This window comes from Oryzias melastigma, linkage group LG13 (assembly GCF_002922805.2).
Source record: "Oryzias melastigma strain HK-1 linkage group LG13, ASM292280v2, whole genome shotgun sequence".
Lineage (NCBI taxonomy): Eukaryota > Metazoa > Chordata > Actinopteri > Beloniformes > Adrianichthyidae > Oryzias > Oryzias melastigma.
Genome location: NC_050524.1, coordinates 32,057,150 through 32,079,611, shown reverse-complemented (window position 1 = coordinate 32,079,611; position 22,462 = coordinate 32,057,150). Strand labels below are relative to the sequence as shown.

The following is a 22,462-nucleotide window of genomic DNA, read 5'->3' as shown; positions in this document are numbered from 1 at the left end:
TGGAATACTTTATACCAATATGTCTCATCTCGACACACATAAAAGCAAAAAAGTAGCTAAATCAATAAAGAAAGTAAGTTAAGGCTAAAAGACTGACACTTAAACCTCAATGTAAGTTATAAAAAAAGAGTAAATTACATTTCTTCTATCATTTTATTGTGGAATATAACTCCAACCATATCTACAATATCTCACGAATTGACGAAAATTTGTCTGAGCCTTACTTGTTTGGAAAATTGTGGTTTTCTGCCAAAGTAGCCACTTTGTTAAAAACTAAAAAAAAAACAACAAGATTTTCATCGGCGGGGGTCTTTAAACAAGTCTGTTTTAAATTGTCAAAAACTTGGCAATGACCAACAGACAGCGTCTTCAAAGCCCCATTTATAGAGATCAGCAGACCAAAAAAAGTTGATTTAGTTTAAGGTTTGGTTACCCTTTAAATAAGCCCCAAAAGCATTTTTTTTTAAATTACCTCTAAATTACTCATTAAATTGCCAATTAAAAACCAAAAGGCTATTTGATTTAGAAGAGGAAAAAAATGCTATCAGGCCAAGATATTGTTGTATTGTGATAAAAATGAAGCACGCTTTAGAAATCGGTCTTCAAATGTTACCACAGTAACCACAATTTAATTTATTAGCTAGAAAAAGTAGACCGCCAGGCTTTAATGCATTTGGAGTATTTTTTCCCTGCATCGTCTGCACATGCATGATTAAAGATAGCAGTGTAATGAGACACAGGTACTCGTCTGAGCACCGCGCTCACAGCATGTCTGGAGGAGGGGATGCATTGTGTGGTTGCACCGCCGCCACCTGCGTCTCACATGATGTCGCCCGTTAGTGAACTTGTAATTAAATTAGACCGCATGGAAATGTGGCTAACTGAAAGCCAAATGAATGGGAGCGCAGTTGCGGCACGAAAGAAGTGAATCTCCGCACTGAGCTCTGAGAAACTGTCAAATCTGTGTAGGAAGTGGGAGGCTGGTTGAGCACGAAGGAGGAAGGCTGGAGCTTTGGCCTTGCGGGAGACAGTTTCAACAATTAGTCTGTGCTGTCGCTCGGTGTGATCTCACACTGTGAAAAATGTTTTCAGGAGCTTTAATTGTATAAAGATGACATTTTGTAAACGCTAATTAGAAATCTGCTCTGCTCATTTTTCAGGGTTAAATCATACATCCAGAAACAAGGATGAGGCTGCGATGACGAGCATTTCTCACAGACGCGGCGTTATTCATGGTGACAAATCCGCTTCACATGTGGGCACATTTCTGTTTTGGTGAAAAAAGGAAGAGGACAAACTTCTAGCGTTGCACACACCGACGACTGTTAATCACTCCTCACTCCCGCGTCTGAATCGGCCTTTTTGTGCTGTGCCGGCCCGTGCCACGCTCGCCTCTTGTGGCGTGCATAATAAAAAGAATGGAGCCGTCAGTCATAATGGCTCCCTAAATAGCATTTTCTGCTTTATTAGTCATACTTAATGGTGTTGAAGGGGTTGCAAGTGATGCAAAAGCTCATTGTTCAAAGGCCTTCTCTTACTGCGAGCAGTTCTTGATCGAAAAAAAAAAAAAATAAAGGATTCCTGACAGTTGAGGCTGAATATGTTTTACACGCTGGGCTTGCTTTGCCTATTTTGGAGCAGGGATTGTGGACATTCTCATCACAAAGATTGATGGCACGAGTAAGGAAGTAGAAGAGGTGGAAAGATTTTGCGTTGTGCCACAGCAGGACTGAAAAAGGGAAGCTCCTTTCATTTTGGATGGACAGATCCTGACATTTCAGGAGAGCAAACAAAAAGCATCATGCATCATCAATCTGTCTGCGTCAATCGCGAAGGGCAAAGTAATTATAAATGCCAATCAGAGCTCAGGATGGATGGTGGATGCCGTAGAGCTCCTTCTCCTACACTTACATTCCTCCTCTTAATTTTTCTAAACTTATCTTTTTTTTTAAAAAATCGTAGAAAGTGTTCTGCTTACGTTGAATGTCAATCGTAACACTGGCCTCCTTGCCGTTGGGCACTGCCTTGTTGGAAGCCCTGCAAATGATCTGCTGACCGGTCTCGATGTTGGAAGGTGATAGATAGAGCGTGCTCACTGTGCTCTCTCTCCTGCCGTCCCGCACCAAAGCCTGCAGAGAGTGAAGAGATGCCGTGTGAGGCAAAGACAGTGCTGTCAATGACAACAACAGACATCAGAAGTGCTGCACTGGACCTAAAGAAAGATAATTACAAAGACTGAAACCACTTTACTAAAATATCTAGAAAATAATCAACAGTTCAATGAACAAAGTGAAACATTGGATCAATTTACACAAATTCTGAAATTTCTAACTAGTCAAATTTTTAGTTTTCATCAAATAAAATTTTCGGTAACATTTTTAAACTCAACAAATTAAATAACTTTTGTTAATTGATCACGTGTTTCATTTTTTACAGTGAATATTTGGTTTAGTAACCTTTAATATCCAATATAACTCTACTTGATTTTAGATAATAATCACTGTATTTAATGAATCAACTGTGACTTAAGTGTGTCTTTGTTTTTTGTCTTAAGGAATGCATTTCTTTACTTCTGTAACAAGTTTAAAAAATCTGTGATTTTTGTTTTTTTGTCTTGTCCACAATTTATGCTTGAAAAAAAAATCAATCAATTAATCATGTTGATATAGTTTTATAGGTGCAATTATAGGTTATTTTCTATTCACAAGTGCAATAATACATTACTATGCTCACCAGAACAGTCTACTCTACTGAAGGATATAATACAGTAGACTTAATGTACATACTGTATTTTAGACTTTTTATTTTTATTTATTAATTAAAATGTATTTTTATTCATAATCCTGACATTTTTGTACAATGACAACAGATTCTGAAGAAAAAAAACTAAATTTAGAAAGCAAAAAACCCAAAAAGAAATAGTTCATTTAGGCTCTTAAGGGGTACAAAATAATGGAAAAAAGATAAAGTACAGACATGGGAAAGGCTAAGTAACAAAAGTGACTGAAGTGTTAAATGAATGTTGATTCAGGACGAGTCTGTGAAAGATCAAACACTGACTGGTTAGGAATCTAACTATTTAGGTTGAGGTCAGTCAAGGTCTTGATAGGTTTTTTTGTTGTAGCAATTTCCCCAGATAAGGTGGGGCCATAACAAAAAAAGGATAATTAGAAAAACTACAAAAAAATGATTTGTTAATGCTTTTTGCAGAAAATAGTGACACAATTTACTTCAATTGCTAAAGGGATTTGCTGAAAATGCAAAAGCTATTTGCGATATGCTAAAAGACTGGAAATTTAATTAAAGACCTATAAAAGAGCGCTGAAATTGACCAAAATCTTAAGAAAAAAATGTTTTAAAATTGCTTATAAATCCCTAACACATGCTAATTTTGCTAAATTAATTAGTGTGTTGCTTAAATATCAGCTAAACTCCAAATTAGCCAAAAACAAACTAGCTTGTTGTTTAAATACTGGCTGAACTCCAAAACATCTTAAAATTCCTCAGTAAACTATATTAGTCAAAAACTTTAACCTGTTGCTAAAAAAGAAGCTAAACCCTAAATTAGCCGTTAAAAACCCCAGTTAATATTAAATTAGCTAAAAACGTTAGCATGTTGCTAAAATATTAACTCCAAGATAACCCAAATTTCCTCAGCAAACTAAATTAGTCAAATAATTAGATAAAAAATTAAGCAAAAACTTTGACTTTTTTTTTTTTAGAAAATTGCTATAAAAGATGAAAGCTTTCACACTTGAAATGGGGAAACTACAAACTGAATCATATATTACCAAACAAAGAATATGTATACATTTCTATTCACATATGTAAGCTTTATGAGCTTTTCTGTTGTGTGTTTAGAGAGATGCGCTCCGGTGCCTGGTTTGTCATTCTCCACAAAGGAAATCAGTCTTCTTTTGAGCGTTCATCCTCTGAGCCCCGCGTTGTGGAAGCCATCTGGAATCGGTTGGTAGCGCTCAGTAGCTCCCGGTCTCCCTCAAACGCTCAGGGGAGGGCTCTGGGAGTCCATGTTAAACAGTGCAGGACAGAACAAAGTCACTGACTAGAACAAATTGCGTGGGCATCAGGGTGCAGTGTGGTCAACCACAAAGTCAAGATGCATTTCCTTGCCGTTCCTTTAAAGCTGGCTCACTGGTGCTGCGTGCTTCTTGTGAAAAGAGGACTGTTCTAAAATGGAAACATGGAAACAGAGCAGCTATTTTGACTGGTAGAAGCTCACTGTGGACTTGCTTTGCTGCACTGCTACCTTGGATTAGTTTATGGATTTCCACACACAAAGCACATGAAAAACAGCAGTCTTCCAAATCAACATCCAGCCAGCATTTTACAGTATAATAAACAATAACCTCTCTTTCTCTCTCTGTTCAGGTGCATTTATTCTGAAGGGTTAAATATGAGGTAAAGCTCATGTTGTGTCTTAAGGCAGTGTTCCCCAACCTTTTTCAGGCCACGGACCGGTTCAACGTCTGACAATATGTTCATGGACCAGCCAGTAGGAGGAAGTGGGAGTCGGACTTTTATTTAGCTTTCAGTTTCCCTTCAGTTTTGAAGGTGAAGTTTATCTTCATCTTCTGAAAAATTTCTGCAGCCACTTTAAACTTTATTTGTAAACTAGATTTTGTGAAGGGACCATTAAAATGTGATTTTACCTTGACCCATACCAGTCAAAGTGGAAGCTAAAAAACGTCTAAGGTGCGATGGATAAAAAAAAAAAACAAACTTGGTATTTTCTAAATAAAATAAAATTTAAGTCACTGTTTGAGCATCTTTATTAGCAACATCCTGATTGCATTAGACAGCCAGACGTTGAATACTATGTAGTGCAGGCTTTTATGTGGGGACAACTAGTGCTGGGTTGATAAAATTGATAAATCAATTTAAGATTATTAGATCAATAATGAATCCATAGAAAGTAGTCTGCTAGCTTGATGCTAACGTTAAATAGAATTTCCCATAGGACGGCTAATGCTAACGTTGAATTGACATTGCTGACTAAATGAACATCTTTATAAACTCACAGGCATGGATTTTCTAAACTCTTTTTAAGAAAAGGTTTTTTAAAGTAACAATTTGTGGTCTAAAACACGTGTTTTTGCTCATTCTTTACATATTCTTTTTGAAAAAAAGTGTACTGCTATAGTGTGAGCTCCACCTAGTGGTCTAACTGAAACGTCCTCCAGGAGAAGCAGAACAACGTTTACACTGTTATTGATCTGAACATTTTTGTCAGAACTTCTCCTTTAGAGAAAACATGTAACACTGTATGATATTAACAATCTTATTATTTCATTAATACATTTTACAAAATGTGAACTGCATCAGATTAATATAAATATATTCAAAACATATAGTAGATTATTAATGTATTTCTAAACAAATGTGTCTAAATGTCTAAACCGTGTAAACTCAAAATTAAATTGACTTGAACTAAATTAACTGGATTGAAAGAATCAAGAAATTAAAAAAAAATTGTGAAATGAATCGGTTCAGTCTCTGATGAATTCAATTGATTCTGGAAATGATTATTGAGACCCAGTCCTGGGAGGAAACTGTCAAAATATATTTCCAGACTCTTGGTTTTTGTCAACTAAATGCAGATTTCTTTTATTTTGAAATCAAAAGCCCTTCTTTTCTTTCATCACCAACTGTTTTCTCAGAAAATGAACTTTCCAAATATGTTTGTTTTTTGTTGAATTTAGAGAGCTTGGAGGTTTCAATTAGATGTCGGATGCGTTTCCAGTAATTTTTCAAAATAAAACTTCCTTCAGATTACAATATCCATCTATCCATCCACCCACCCATCCTTCCATCCATCCTTCCATCCATCCATCCACCCATCCTTCCATCCATCCTTCCATCCATCCATCCATCCATCCATCCATCCATCCATCCATCCATCCATCCATCCATCATCCATCCATCCAGAACAGTGTTCATCATTACTTAATTTTTACGCTTTCAGTGCAAAACTTTTCTCTTAATGAATTCATATTCAGCACACTGTCTCTCTTATAAAACAATATTTAAAACTCTTTAATCGAAATATCTTTGAACTAATACCAGACGCAGACAAAAAGAAAATCCTATTAAATCTAATCTTTTATACTTCAAGCACTTCACCTAAAACAGCCTGCGATGTGGAAATCTCTAACATAGTCATTGATGAAGAAGCAGAAGCAAAGTTTTTAAACTTAAACTAGCAAGTTTCCTGTAAGAATGTGGTTAATGCTGTTTATTGTGAAGGCCAGTTTCATGTGGAAAACCTTGTAATGGAATTCACGGTCGTGAATGAGTCACATCAACTGTCAGTTGGAGGCTATGACAAAGCAATATCCTCTGTGGCACAGTCGGGATTGTTTCCCTCATCGCTCTAAATCTGTCGACAGTCATTAATCTTTTTTGGGGGGTGCGGGTCTGCGCCTGTAGAATGGAATTCCTTAGAACTCTACATTGCATATCCACGAACTGAAATTCAGGCTAAACAACACTCATCTAGGAGTTTCCAAAAGATGTACCTGTCTGATTTATCCAGCAGCTTTGAAAGCTGTTAACATGTCTGACCTCCAGTGAATATATCCAATAAAAGAGAGACCCACTCCCATCATCGTTTGATCTATTTTCAAAGTGTTCCCAGTGGTCTTTTGAATATAATTTTAGTAGTTTTCTTAAACATAGTTTCTGTAGAGCTGCAGTAGAATTTTGCCTCTGAGTTGTGGGTGGTATCATTAACATAGAGCCCGCCCTCACTCCCCACCATCCGTCTCTCTTCTGCTAGCTTACAGCACCTCAACCTAACCTTATTGGTGCAGCAAAAATAGTGAGAAATATTGGATCTTTAGTTTTATGCCAGACTGCAGCTCAAACAAGGAAAAAGAAGCAGAAGTTTGGGGAATTACATTTATTTTGATCAAATATCGTCAACAGGCAAAAGTAAATTAACTTAAACTTTATTCAACTCATTCACAAACAGTTGAAGGATTGTATGAATCATTCAAGGAAGATCCTAACAACAGCAGCTGTAATTCTCCATCAATCCTTTTTAGTTTATCAACGTCATACTGACACTTTTAGACTGAATTTTAAGCGTCATTTATCAGAAAAAAATCAATTTATTGTAAGCACAACCAGAAATGAAGCTACATTAAGTTATAATCCACTGGATTATAAAGGAGGTTTTCTATATTAAAGGATTCAAAGTGTCTCTTGTGGTCTTAATACATAGTAGGGGTCACTTAATTAGCTTTGATTTAGTTTTTCTTGGATATATTTATGAATTTGTGGCTGAAACGCACCAGAAACAGGAAAATAAATATATTTTTTGTTTTTTTTAAAGGGAATCATGCAAATTTCAGTCAAGAGTTATAAACTATTTCATATTTTTTTTAAATGATATTTTCTCTGCATGTTTATGTTTTATTTAAGCCACAAAAACACAATAGTTTATTTAAATGCGTCATGTCAGTAACAAAAACATAAATATAAATCAGTATCTTGTTTTCTAAAGGCTGAGTGAAGACTAGTGGGTCCTACTGGGTTTTGGTTAGTGAGAAATCGACCCAAATTGTATTTTAAGTGTTGAAAATTGCCCCTGAATTAGAGGAACTGTTGTGGTTCTGGTTTCATCTATTTATTTTATAATATAATCTGTAAATACAACTAGTTAAGTTGTAAATCAACATGTAGAGTGAAAACCGGTGTCATAATTTGACAGGAAAAGTTCAACTCCATTGAGTTACACTAAAACTAGTGAAAACAACAGTTTGTTGTAGAGCTAGAAAGCTACACATAAGGACCAGCAGTTTAGTAGAAAAATCACCTTTAAATAGTTCAGAGACAGCATCAAAGATGATTAAAAAATGAACACATTTACAGCAAAAGCTTTGCTTTCATATCTAAACTAAAAAAGGAAGAAAAACCTGCTGGATCACCTTGTGCTAACATGTTGACTCCATCCGCCCAGCATCACGGCGATTTTGTTTTAAGTAAAACTATTAATGCACAGTTGAGTTAAAGCCTTTAATATAGACGTTTGATGTGTGTGCAAAGAATGTGTCAGTCACGTTAATGAGGAGCTGAAGGTTTGCTTCTTTCTTAAAAGTTATAAACAGCATAAAGAGCAAACGAGAAGCCCTGGCTGAGAAAAACACGTCTGCCAATCAGTAAACGGTTTAATGTCTGGAAACCTGTGACTTCTTTTGCGCCGCATACAGATCACGTTTTTTTTAAGTTAACCTTAAGAACTGAGGATTCTGTCTTAACAAACACTGTATGTGAGATTTTCTTCAAGTCTAACAGTTTGTTTAAAGAGAAAATGTATTTATACAGCCATAATTATATTTGATGAGTTATATTTACATTTAATAAAGCTTGTTTTCTATTTGAATTCTGACTTCCTCCTTTTTATTGCGTTTGCTCATCTGATGACCTTTTGAAACGTCTCTTTCATCTTTAAAAAAAACAGGAAAATTTGGTATTATTTAACAAATGTACCCTGTGAGTAAAAACTAATTATGCAGCATTAATATTCTAATGACCTAACAAACCTCAGACTTAAATCAAACGCTTTATCAAACACCCACTTGAAAGTTCTTCAAAATTCAAGGCTGCGTTTTGAAAAGGAGGTAAATAAGGTCAAAAGCGTAGGTGTAATCATATTATCGGACTAAAGTAAAGTGATATAAATATTCAAACAAACAAAAATAGCTGAAGTTAACAGCTTATGTCACTTTTATTTTATACCCTGTTAGCCAACAACATAATTGTTCAAGTCAGAGCTTTTTCAAAGGAAAAAATATTTTTTTTTCAGCAAGCAGATTAAATTTTTCTTTATTGTTGTCACAGTGAGTTTAATATGACTGAAAGAAACGTGCTAACAATCTTTAATAAACCTTGTCAGCTCTGCCTATATCCTAATATAAACCATTGAAAGCGACGCTAAAAATAAATATCTTGGATACAATGCAACTTCTGTCTTTGTTATAAAATGTCCAATAAGAATTTCATTATGTTATTCCGTTTCGAGTGTTATCACACCTTTTGGGCTGTAAGAGGAGATTTCTTAATGAAGAGAACCAGCAAAAAAAATAAAAAAAATCTGAATATGTGTGTGACAAAATCCACTCAGTATTTCATCAAAGAAAGCTGACTTGATGAAGTAAACATGGGGATAAAATGCTTCTTTCTTTCCTGGTATTATTATCCTTCGTCTTCCACTGTAGCGGCTTTTACCTGGCATTAATCTTTGATACAATTTTGCTGCAAAGCCAAGAGTGTGAACAATAAACAGTTGCTAACAGTGGGAAGGTTGCATAAAAAAGTCATTACTGTTTACTTAAACACTTTAACACTAAAATAGCTTTCCTGTCTCCGGCTCATCTGCCACTGAATTTGTCAGGAAAGAATATGTAACCCACAGAGAATTGTCACATTATGGATTTTTTAAAAATAATTTTAAATACACAGTGTCTTAACGCATGCACAAGATACATATCTACATATATATTTATATCTATCTATATATATATATATATATATATATATATATATATATATATATATATATATATCCTCTATCATGAGAAAACTATCATAAGAACATGTTAAAAACAGGATTTTCATCGGACTGGGTCTATAATAACTAGGGCTGCAACGAGTATCGGGGTGCTCGGGTAATCAAGATATATATATATATATATATATATACAGCAAAGTGTAGTAAAATATTATCAAAATATTATCTGAGAACGATATATTTTTGCTCTGAAATGCAGATTAATGTTGGATTTTAAGTTTACGAACTAAAACAAAGCCGAAAAAGGAGCGGGACCATCACCGGAAGTAAACACATCTTCGAGACAGTGAAGCTTCTGGTTTTCAAAATGACACAAGCTCAAAAACTGAGACTGAAGTTCCGCTCACAGACATAACTTCTGAAAAAATAAATTAACTTCATTATTGGAGCTTTAGCTCCAGTGTTTACATTCTTTTGGTTTTGGTAACTCTTCAACAGTTGATGTAATAAACGTAACTCCAGTTTATTCTGAAGAAAGACAGCTTCACGCTGCTGAAAGGCAGATGTGATCAACGTGAATCAGCTGATTCAGCCGCGGAAAAAAATACTTTTTCCTACGGGATCTGCACCAGCATGTAATACTTAGAACGTAAAATGTTGAAGAACTTGGAGAATAGAAAACTGTGGTAAACAATTTTAGAAGAATATTAAATGATCCATAACAGTAGTGATTTAAAAAAAAATATTTGTGTTGTTTATGTTACTGCTGAAGTTAATCAGAAAGTTGACAAAAAGTTTAAAATGACCAACAAAATCTCTTTCTATCTGAATCTTTGTGTTTTGTTAATTCTGATCTCCTGTGCTAAATAAATGTATAAATGGTGGTGATTTGATATGAATAATTTCCATTTTCATCCATCCAGTAAATAGACACGCACATATCAATAAACATATTAAAAGTAAGAATCGTGGTTCGATTCGTGAATCGTTGAGCTTGACTCGTGAATCGAATCGTATCGCCGCCCAACCGACGATCCACAGCCCTAATAACAACATACTCTCTCTTTAATTACTGGTCCAGAAAGTAGTTTTCCGTGAGGTCACAGTATTGGGGTTTGGGATGCCTATAGTCATCTGTGGGTCACAACTCTCATTACGCCTGACACCATCAGTAAAGCCATCTCAGCAAATCCTCCACCACATCTGCTCACATTAGACCTCTTCATCTGTGGAATATGAGAGCACCATCAGAGGAGATCATTATGCTTGCAAAATGTCCTCTCGCTGCTCTTCGGACCCAAAAAAGTAATCTTCTTTTAATTGAGTCCATTGCTTTTTAATCTTAGGCAATAGAGATAAGGGTGGGGAAGCATAAACTCGGGTTCAGTGCAGGCATCCATCAACTACAGAGCTCAGAGCTGTATCTGATGTCGCTCAAAGGGAGAGGAGAAGGGCAGGGAACTTGCACGCCACCCATCACTAACAAACAGCACCTCCCGCAATCGTTTGATTCAAAAGAGCCTGTTGCTGTGCTCATGGTCCAGTCAATGGCATTTATCCACTCTTTGAAAAAAGCCGATAATGGGATGAGGCGGCACAGGCAGCGAGCGAAGGCAGGGGAGGTGTTAGTGCTGTAAAGTGCCAGGTCTCCTTACGCGCTTTGTTTAAGCCCAAAGTAGGACAGGCCCTTGTTGAATGGATGATTAGCCCTAAAGGCTAATGCCAAGCAGCAGTCTGCGAATCGAGGTGACTGCAGCACCAGACTGGTGGGATTATTAAAACTTTTACGTAACGGGACATCAAAAAAGTAAGAGCGCAATCTGCTGTTGAGATGCCACCGCAAAAAGATTCAGGCTGACTCCGGCATGAAAGGTGCCATAGCGGATGATAACAGGTGGGATGGTACAAGCTGTTGTAGGAGGATATCAAAACAGCAGAAAGAAATGCCAAGTTATTGATAGTTCCATGAACTCGCCATCTGTTGTTTTGGGCTCACAGAGGAGAAAAAAAAATCCCAGCACATTTGTGGACAAAACTCACTCTGGAGGGATTTTATATAAAAAAATGATGTTGAAGAGCGAGACAACACCTACTAGTGAATGGGTCAAAGAGCTAAACATTTTCATGGTTGTTTATCGCAGAGCTGGATTTATTTACACCAAAGTGTCAAAAACAGATGTTTATTATCAAGCTAAAAAATAAAAAAAGGACAGAAAAAAAACACACATATGAATAAAATTAATCACTTTGCAACAGTTTATCAACAATGTTGCATCAGCTATACATACCTGGGATGACACACACCTCTATGCTTACCTTGGAGTACATGGCCCCGTTAAGGACCTCTCCATTACGCATCCAGATGATCGATGCTGCCGGTTTGGCATTGTCAGCATGGCAGGTCAAGTTAAGGGGGTCACCGGCCCGTAGGCTCACAACCGGGCCTCCACCGATGACCGGATCATCTGGGGGAACTAATAACGTAGACAAAAAGGGAGAAAAGAAACAAGGAAACAGGTAAGTGTATGGTAATAGGACGCTAATAATTTAACGATCCTTTCTTGAGTCTTTCAGAGTAAACTATATCCATATTTATGATCACATATCACCTTTGAAATACTAAAAAACAAATTATTCATGAAATATTTGTGTTTTTTGGGAAATGTGAAAAAAAAAATGCGGACAACACCAGATGAACATTTCAGGGTTTATTGAAAGGATGAGAACATTGCTTTGGATAGCACTAGCTGTAAACGTTTCTTTTCTCTTTGAAACTGAATTATCAAAAATAATTTTCGCTTTAATGTGAATAATTTTCCTGAAGACACGTGCCGTCTATACTCAATAATTCTCATTCAAACCACTTCTCCCAATTTGTCGCTAATTTTTTACACCAGGAAATAGTCTGCTCTCTTTCTCGCCCCAGGAACAAGTCTACTCCCTTTCTCCACCAGGAATTAGTCTGCTCCCTTTCTCCACCAGGGAATAGTCTGCTCCCTTTCTCCACCAGGAAATAGTCTACTCCCTTTCTCCACCAGGAAATAGTCTGCTCCCTTTCTCCACCAGGAAATAGTCTACTCTCTTTCTCCACCAGGAAATAGTCTGCTCTCTTTCTCGCCCCAGGAAAAAGTCTGCTCCCTTTCTCCACCAGGAAATAGTCTGCTCCCTTTCTCCACCAGGTAATAGTCTTCTCCCTTTCTCACCCCAGGTAATAGTCTTCTCCCTTTCTTGCCCCAGGAAATAGTCTGCTGCCATTATCCTGCTGTCTTTGCAATATCCCCGTCTGCACCATTCTCAGATACATTCAGGATCCATCCCAACATATTCCGCAGATTCCCCACCAGAACATTTTTTGGCGTATGCCACCACATGAAGTGTGAACACTAAATCAGATGAGCGTTTCTTGGCCACTGCTATATTCGCTCACAACATAGTCAGCCGGCGTCTCCACAGCTGTGCACAAGCCGGGGGTGGAAGAAAGTGTTTGTGTTCGCCTGAAGGCGGAGCAGACTCTTCCTGGAGGGGGCGGTTCTCAACTTGTGATGTAAGCACATGAGGACCTGCTATGGGGGGGGCTGCTGTTGAGAGTGCAGCTTTTTAGAGGATTACTCAGAAATGCATGACTGGATCATAATGCCACTTTGGGGTTCTTTAGTGAGAAATGAGCAGTAAAACGTGCTTCAAAGCTCCAAAAGTTTATTTTTCATTGTATGGGCCCTTTTAAACATTCACACATCTGAGATGGAGCATTTGACCTCTAATTGGAAAGTTGTAGGTTTGATTCCTCGCCTGCCCATATATGCCAGTGTCCTTGGGTAAGACACTGAACCCCACAATGCTTCTTGAACAGCTTTGCCACCATCAGTGTGTGAATGTGTGAGTGCATGGCTGGATGGGACTTGTGACTTTAAAACGAGGGTCCCCAAACTACGGCCCGGGGGCCAGACCCGGCCCGCCTCCACATTTCGCCTGGCCCTCCACACTATCAAAAAACACATTTTTTTTCCTCAATCTGGCCGATCGAGACCCGCATACTAAGGATTTTTAGGCCATTTTAGGGTTTAACAAATATTTCAGCTACATGCTAGCTGTTTAGGCTAATTTAGGCTTTTTCTTAATTTTTTTTTAGGCTAATTTGGAATTAAGCTTATATTTCAGCTACATGCTAGCTTTTTTGGCTAATTTAGGCTTTTTTTTTCAATTTTTTTAGGCTAATTTGGAGTTTAGCAAATATTTTAGCCGTGTGCTAGCTGTTTGGCTAAATTAGACATTTTAATAGTTGTTCTTGGCTAATTTTGGATTTTTTTTTTTGTTTTTTAAGGCTATTTTGGAGTTTAACTAATATTTCAGCAACATCCTAGCTGTTTTGGCTAATTTAGATTTTTTTCTGTTTTTTAGGTTAATTTGGCATTTTGCTAACATTTTAGCTAGCTATCAGCCTCAGTGTTTTTTTTAAATCAATTTCAGCATCTTCAGCTATCAGAACTAGCATCTTCAGTTCATCTTACAACATTCACACCAACATTATCGCAGGTAACTCTATATCTATCTTTTTCTAAATATTTTAGTATTATTTTTCTTCTATGAAGATTACAGAAATGAATTATGTAAATGTTTACATTTAGACTGTGATTGTTGCACTTTTTCTGTTGGCCTACAAAGTGACCCCGGCCTCACATCAGAGAGGAAAACAGTTATGTGGCCCTCACAAGAAAAAGTTTGGGGACCCCTGCTGTAAAGCACTTTGGGTTTTAATGAAGGTGGAACACACATATATGCCATCCTGTGTCGCTATAACAAGCAACATCAAACCAAATGTCAAGTGACGGGATTTGTCAGCATGAAATCAAACCTTACTGTTAAGTTTCCTTAATAGTGAAGGTATTTGTTTTCAAATATTATATCTATATAAGTGTTAATCATTGCTTAAATATGTTTTATTTTTGTTATCTGCTTAGTTTAAACCTGCAAGTCAAACAATGACTACGAAGAACTATGCTTTCGTACAAGTATCAAGTCAGTCATTACTCAAAGACATGCAAGCATCTGATTTTTAAAATCTACAAAGAAACAGCTGATTTGTATAAATACGCTCTGAAACATAAAAGATCAGGATGGATAAAAGGTGCGCTTTTATGTCCCTTTTAAATGTAAGTCAATCAAACACATAACTCTGATCACACATGCGGGTTTCTTCTCTTTTCCTCTCAGTGTTGACAAAAACAACAGAGAACGAGAGCATCACAACCATGCGCCTCAAATGGCACAGATCAAAGCCCAATTCCTGTTTTACCCATGAGTTGATCTGTTTTTTTCTTTCTTTTTTTTATAAAGTGAAGCTGCAGTGAATTATTGATTGACCTCAGTGCTCATTACAATGCAGATCTGGGGCAAGAAGAAATCAAAGGCTTCAGGCACATGCCATATTCCTTTGCAATAACATCCCGATCGGAAGAAAAGTTGTTATGGATTCGAATTCTTTTATCCAACAGATCTGAGGTGGATGGAAAGACGGTAAATGTAATTTTGTGTTTGTTTGAAGATTTAATGAAACTAAGTATAAAGATGTTCTTTTAAGGCTTTAAATGAGAACATGAGGTCACTGAAGTGTGGATGTTAAGGATTACACACTATTCTGGGCACTGTCTAAATGAAAGAGCTCAAACTGTCTTAAGAGTTTATTTTAGTTGGAAGCTGATAAATAATAAAACGCTTTTTTTTCCTTTGCTGTAACTTGGATTAAAGCTGTACTTACATGAAAACACTTATTAAGCATCTGAGTCGACGACTGGAGTGAAAAAAACATTATTTGTTGTTGGAGTCTAGATCTATAGTACATCTAATAGACCGTCCACTAGTAACTTTTTCTATTTCTTTATTGTCACTGTCCACAATAAAATTGAAGAACTAGAACTTAAAATGTCGTCATTGCAACACAGACAAACAAACAAACAAAAATCAGCCAATTCGTGGAGCATTTACCTTTGGGTAGATAAAACCTGCATCCTATAGACTCATCCAAAGAACTCAAACAATGATAAATTAATAATTCATATCTGAAATTTTAGATAAGTAACTGTGTCAACAAGGCAAAAGTAAAGAAAATGACACATGTAAAAGCTGGACAAAACTATTAAAAAAAATCATTCAAATTATGTTGTAGGAAAAAAAACAATGTTCAAAACTCTTTAAAATATCAAAAGTATTTGGCTACTGTTTTTAAATAATTGTTCAAAAATATATAGCCTACTGCAAAAACTGAATCGTAAAAAGTAAAAAGACCTTTATTTTCTGTTTTCCAAGTAAAAAATAATGTCATTAAATTTGTTTTTCAATGGCAAAATAATCAGTGTCAAGGAAAAATTGACTAGAATTTTTTTCTTAAAGTAAGAATTCTTTCTAAGACCATTTTTCTTGCCTCATTGGCATTTTTTTTCATGTATTTATTTTTTGTTTTTTAAAGAATTTGTTTTTTTTTTTTTTTAAATGTTAAGAATTTTTGACTTATTTCTACCAGGGATGTTTTTCGGTGTAGTGCACATATGAACACACTGACCTTTAAGAAAGAAAACCAAACAAAGACCAAAGAAATGATAGCAAATTAAAGACTTTACTAAAAACGATTTCTTTAAAACTTAGTTTTATATATATTTATATATATATATACAGTATATATATATATATATATATATATATATATATAAACAGTTACATTTTTTTGATTAACTGCATGTGTTAATGCGTTAACTTTGACAGGGCTAATATATGTATATATATGACTAAATCAGATTATTTTCTTTTCTAATGCAAGTTGGGTGATAACCCATCTTTGTCAAAAACAAACCACATTTAAAGCTGCTTTTAATTTGTTACACTGATTTTTAATTTTGCCCTTTTGCTGTTGTGACTAACAATTTCCATAACCTGATATCACCGTCTAAAACCATGGCGAAGGTTTCCGCCCATCAGTAGTTCACATTTAGACTGAGTTCTCACTGAATCAGACATGTGTAGGAGCAATGAAGTCTACATTTCCACTCCGAGCTGACCGTCTGAATCCATAACTGCAGCATTTAAGACATTTCACAGTCACTGCTTCCAGTATGGGTCTGTGTTAACCATGCCATGCTATTTCTATTTCTAGGTGGCTCCCTTCTTTTTCTTCATTTCTGTGTGGAGGAAGAGACTGAGGAGGTTCACGTCGCCATAATCCCGTCAGACGCGAGAGTGGGCCGGCTTTGGAAAGTGAGGAAGAGCATGTGGACGCCTTCTGCTCTTTTATCAGCCGTTTGAAAAACAAGGTCATGGGGATCACAACTGGTTTTATTTTGCTAAGAATAGATCAGGTATGTAAATGAGACAAGGAGCAAAGAAAAGCATTGTGAATTTGGAATCATGAGGGGAAAAAAGAGACTTCAGTGATTGCTCGATGACAGTTGATTGGAAAGATCCTGTGTTGACTTGCTGTCATTGCTCTCCTGAACACCAATGAAATATTAATTAAATGTCAAGCATATAAGGCAGCCATAAAAGGCTGGAGAGGAGGAAATTAGATAGGAAAGTCTGCCTCACCAAATGTGTCTCACAGAGCTCAAACTTCAAAAACAACATTGAACAAACTGAGATCATTTTTATGTTTTTGCTCCAAAAGTCAGAGCTTTTTCTGCTTCAACTTTCTCCCTCAAGTTGTAAATGAGGTGAAATTGTCACCATTAATAAACTTACTTAGACTTTCAGGGATCAAAAGTGACTCCCTGCTTCCCTGTGGATTCCCTTTTGGCATTTAGACCCAGTTTCTGCAAATGATTAAGTTTTAAGTTTCCAACTGAGAGATGCCAGAGCATGAGAGAGTGAGAGAAGTTTGAGATTTCATGCGTAGTGGACTTACATGGAAACTGCAGACAACCCGTGCTCTGATGCACTTTGAGGTCACGCCTGTCTGAGAGTGGGGGCTGCTTGCCAGCCGAGGGTGAATGGTAAGCTCTGCAAGCAGATGAAGGACACGCTTGGCTGCCTCCATCCTGCAACATTCAAACCTATGCACCTCTGTCGCTCAGCGTGGTTGGCAGAGACTGACGATGTGATACCAGCAGTGACAGTCTGGACAGATATTGTTGCAGCAGTATGTAAATAACAAATATCTGGGAGACATCGTGTCTTAACAGAACAGTAAAGAGGAAGACTTAAAGTCAGACCATTTAGAGCTCAATTTAGAGGAAGTTTAACTCTACGCGGGTCAAAGCAGTTCATTTTGGTAACAAGAACGGACATGCAAGAGTCAGTGCAGAGTTGGGGAAAAAAAAAACATCTGTTGATAATTGGGAGTCTGTGGTTCACTAATAACAGACACCACTGTATGGCACATCCCTGTGAACTAAGTTATGACCCATTTATTCATTCATTAACAAACAAGGACACTCAGACCCACATGTCCAAACCAACCCAGCTGGGTCCTCTCGATTTGGAAGAGAGGTAGCTCAACTCCTGGATGACTGAGTTTTGAACCACAATCAAGTTATTAGTGCATTAAAAACACTCACGGTACTTTCTTTTATTTCCCCTATTAAATAAAATTGGCCAATTGTTGGGTTTTGATTTTTGTTTTTTACTCAATAAACAGCACTTGGCATTTTGGTGTTTGTTAGAACCAGTGGTGTACCGTCAGGGCCTGCAAAGCCTTCAGTGAAGGCCTAAAATTATCTCAAAAGAAGTATCTAAATCACAGAGAAATGTTTTTTTTAATGAATATACATTTGTTCAAAATATACTCTAGATAATTCAAGCTGTTGTGTCAGCTTCTCTCACAGCCTTATGTCCTGCCTGTGAATGTTTTTTCACATCAAAGTCTCAAACAAATCAGATTTTAGCCCTCACTTGTTGCTAGGTTCATGAAAGTCTGCCTTATGATTATACAGTCAGTGCTTCTGTCCTCAATTCTGGTCGTTGTGGTGACTTTCAGTAAAAACACTACTGGTTAAATCATAGTCATCTATGGTTAAACATGTTTTTTTTAATTCAACCAATCAGAATTTGAGTTTGAGGCTATGCAGCTTCATTATGTCATAATCGGCTCAGATTGGATGGTCTAAGCTTGCACTACCAAAAACTAACTCAACTGCATTTGTGTTTGAATTATTCACTGTTTTGTAATCAACAATGGATAAGTGGATTTTGTTGAGGATTTATTGCGTAAGCCGTTCTTTAAGATGGACTTTTCCGGAAAAACTGGACATCGTCAAAAAAGGCCAGCGAGCCTGTCTCAACAGGGAAAATGATTTGTCTCCAACTTCCAGCTGTTCTGTCTGGTCAGGTAACAGAGTTTTGTGTTGAGCGACAAAGGGGCCAGTATGAGAACTTCCAAGCCCCCAGTGAACGCATCGTGGCGAACGCATTGAGCTGCAGTGGCTCACTACCGGACAATATAATTTCCCAGACAAAAAAATGGTTCCAAGACCATGAAAAACTAGTGCTACTGGTTAGAATGTTCAGTTCCAGGTCAGCAATTAACAAAAACGTTAATTTGTGTTGAAAAAAAAATGCAAAAAAGCAAATGAACAATAGCAATGTCATGGTGCATTTCTTAAATAGATAAATTTTAAAAAATCTAATACATAAAACCAAAACAAATACCATGAACAAATGTTCACACTGGGCTCAGAAATGTGCAACCACAACCAATGAAAAATCAATGTAAATGTGTAGAAATGCACGTTTCGGGATTTCACATGTAAAACTTTCGCATTCACGCAATATTTTTGAGTCAGTTTTGGCCAAAACACGTAGCCATTGAACACATGTTGGAAGTTAAACCAGGTTGAACTTTGACCAATTGGACTCGGATTTGGTAGTGACATGTGGGTGACGTCCTTTTTAATTCACAGAAGTGCCAAAATTGATCACAAAGGAGAAATTAATGAATGCTTTTTGTGACCGGACGGAACTCTATTACATCAAGTCTTTCATGTATCAGAACAGAGCTGTGGCAGATTTGTTAGATTTGACCGCTTCAACATTTTGTACAAAATCTCTTGTAAGTACATGAGCCAGTACTAGGTTCTGAGTGTCCAATGTGAACACCAAATATGTTCCAGAATCTGTTTGATGTTCTTGAACGCACACCAAATTGCCCAGTGTGTACATACACTGTAGCTTAACATTTGCAGGACAGCAGCTCTCTCTTCCATTCGTACGACACCTCTAGTTACAAATTCAGCTCCACCATCACCTCAACAGAAAACTAACTTATACCACCAAAAAAAGAAAGAATCTGGCACAAAATAGAAGAATAAAGAGTAGATCTGCCCAAAAGCCCTCTAATAAAGGCAACGAGGCAGTTCTACGTTATCCCGCGATGCAGGAAATGTTTGTGTTTTGGATTTCCAGGCAGATGAAAGCACAGATGTCTGCTAGCGAAATGGAGAGAAGGGAAGATGAGGGTTGGTCACTACCCTGACATCCATTGAACATGCAAAAGACTAAGAAAAAGTATAAAAAAAAACAATATTTTCCATTCATTCTATGAGAAATCTCTCACTGATCCTGCCAGGTTTGACAGCCACACAGGGCTAAGCCTTGAACTTGAATCAGCCATCATCATTACTGGGCTGTTTGCAAACTTGGCAGTCCCTAATGGTTCTAAATTAGCTCTTTACTTTAGCCATTCGATGGACTTGGCGTAAGTAGTGTGGTCAGTGGTACAGATTGATTGCTCCTCTTTAATTAAAGGGCTGACTCACTGCTAACCCTGCTCTATTCACTGATTCTTTTTTTTTCCTCCAGGTATAATAATGTAACCCCTTTCAATGCTTTTTCGAAATTTGCATTCTCCTGTGGGCATGTGCACATTTCAGAAGTATTCTGTTGATTATAGGCTTTACACATATCAAAGACAGCAGACTGGAGACCACTCATGAAAGACTGCGTGTAATAAGGAATGATGTGAGGTGGGTTTTCATAGCCAAAAAAAAAAGAAAAAAAAAGATCCAACCGGTTCATTACCTCAATCAATTGAAAGTGTTTTAATAGGGTTATGCTTTGATTTGTCCTTTGATTCAGTGGCTTTTCCCAGATTGCAGGTATTAAGATACCTTACAAGTTCCTCGCAGCTGTTCTATGCCTCAGGGGAAATCCAAATTCTTTTTTTTTTAATTCACATTGACCTGTCTTACTTGGTAAGTTAGACACAGCACTTTAATTTGCTTTCAGGCATGCAGATGCCATGGGCATCCCTCACCTTAGCAATCCAACAAATGCTAGACACACAGACTGTAAATCCTGAACGCCTGAACCCCTTAATAAAAACGAAGGGATGTCAGAAAGCGAGGACTTCGGTGTAATAATTTCCTTTTAGTGTAAAATCAAAGATATCCATAAATGAGACGAAGGCCTATTGATGTGTAATTAACTCAACAGAGCAAGGCAGTAAGTTAGTAACCTCCAGGATGAGTCTGAATAAACCCTTGGGGCTGTAAAGCTGCCTTTTGCTCTTTGATACATGAATTCTCCAAACATCAGTCATAAAATTCTCCCCCCACAAAACATAAAAAGTTGAATTTATGTGAGCAGACTGATTACATTCAGTATGGTTGTATGAAAAGTCTTTTTCAGGTTCATGCTGATGATGGTGAACCTGCTGAGTGTCGGGGCCAGACCAATATCAGTGGTTTCTCCCGAGCAGCCAGTGAAATAAGCTAGAAACCCCAGCTTTCCAGGAGTCTGAGTAACAGAGAAAAAGCAATTTGGAAGCAAATGAAGAAGTGAAGGCTCCTCACAAGCAGCCGGGAAGTTGTAGGGGAGGGGAAGGCAGCGTGTAGCTGCTGTAGTGTTGTGCTTCGACAGACGTGTCCTGTGAAACAATGAGCTTTCTGACTTTCCTGTCTATTTCAGACAAATGCTCGCGTGCGTCGCCTGTCACCACACCGGGGTCCCTCGCAGAGTTTTTGATGGATAAATCAGTAAAAATAGAATTTAAAGAGGAGCTGGAAAAGTATACCCGGCACAGGTGGACACGTGAAACATGTGTGGCTCACTGGCCCAAATCACCGGCCCTTCTTGAGAGCTGTCACTGCACATCTGCTCAGAAAGCGGAGAATCTTCAGCCAGATGTGTGCAGGTGCATTAACTCCCACACATTAGACAGCGACAGGAAAATGAGGAAAAAAAAAAAGCAGAAATAGTCATTCATCTCACTCCTAAAATGAGGTGCAGATGGCAGTCACAAACAGTATGACAAAAGAAAAAAACGTACAAAAACAAAAAAAAGTATGAAAATATTGCTAATTTACACAAAAGCCACATGGCATCTTGGGGAAATAGCCGAAAAATAGATTAAAAAAGAAGTAAGGTAGCAGCTGGAAACAAATGGGAAACTGAATATTAAAAACTCAGGTATGCACTGCATTTAAATAAACGTGGCACGAAAACATTTAGTAAGCGTTCAGGGGTGTCTATGAAGAGTGCCAAGAAAAATGGAGGGAAGGAGGGATGAAGACGAAATGAGGAGTGGGGGAGATGCCAGAGCTGTCAGATATGGGAAGCACTTGCTCTGTCACACCATAGCCATGTGCAGCCCCAGAAGCTGCTCTCCACAGACTGGGAGGATGCTGACATTGCTGAGTTGAGTTTGTGTGTGTGTGTGTGCGTATGGGGGGGGAGGCAGTGTTTTTGGCTTTCATTCTCCAAAATTGAAATTAAAAAATAAGGGCTCCCTACACGGAACATTTGTCATTAAGTGTCCTTGCGGTTTGAAAAGTTTCTCCGTGTCAGTCATCAGCGCACTAGAGGCAGTTCCAGCCAGCTCTGATGGAAATTCAAATCACTTCAACACATGTACACGTTCTGTGATGTTGATTTCACAGAGCGCAGATGTAGTCACGTTAGCTCTACTTCTTCAGCTGGAATGCAGAGAGAGGAGGAGGAGGAGGAAAAAAA

General features: G+C 37.5%; 2 protein-coding genes across 10 annotated transcripts in view; both read right to left on the bottom strand.

Moving 5' to 3' along the window:
- LOC112149246 (GRIP and coiled-coil domain-containing protein 2-like) overlaps positions 1 to 22,462 on the bottom strand; it is a 523,867-nt gene that overhangs the window by 118,589 nt on the left and 382,816 nt on the right. The window lies entirely within an intron of this gene.
- The window catches only part of kirrel3b (kirre like nephrin family adhesion molecule 3b), a 216,365-nt gene that overhangs the window by 44,603 nt on the left and 149,300 nt on the right, over positions 1 to 22,462 (bottom strand). For 6 of the 9 annotated variants that reach the window (XM_024276839.2, XM_024276840.2, XM_024276844.2 and 3 more), the window contains exons 5-6: positions 11,837 to 12,006; positions 1,979 to 2,129 (exon numbers count right to left, since the gene is read on the bottom strand). In XM_024276839.2, coding sequence (XP_024132607.1) covers positions 1,979 to 2,129; positions 11,837 to 12,006 — 321 coding nt within the window. The remainder of the gene's footprint in view (positions 1 to 1,978; positions 2,130 to 11,836; positions 12,007 to 22,462) is intronic. The other 3 variants (XM_024276841.2, XM_024276843.2, XM_024276846.2) reach the window with 1 other exon arrangement.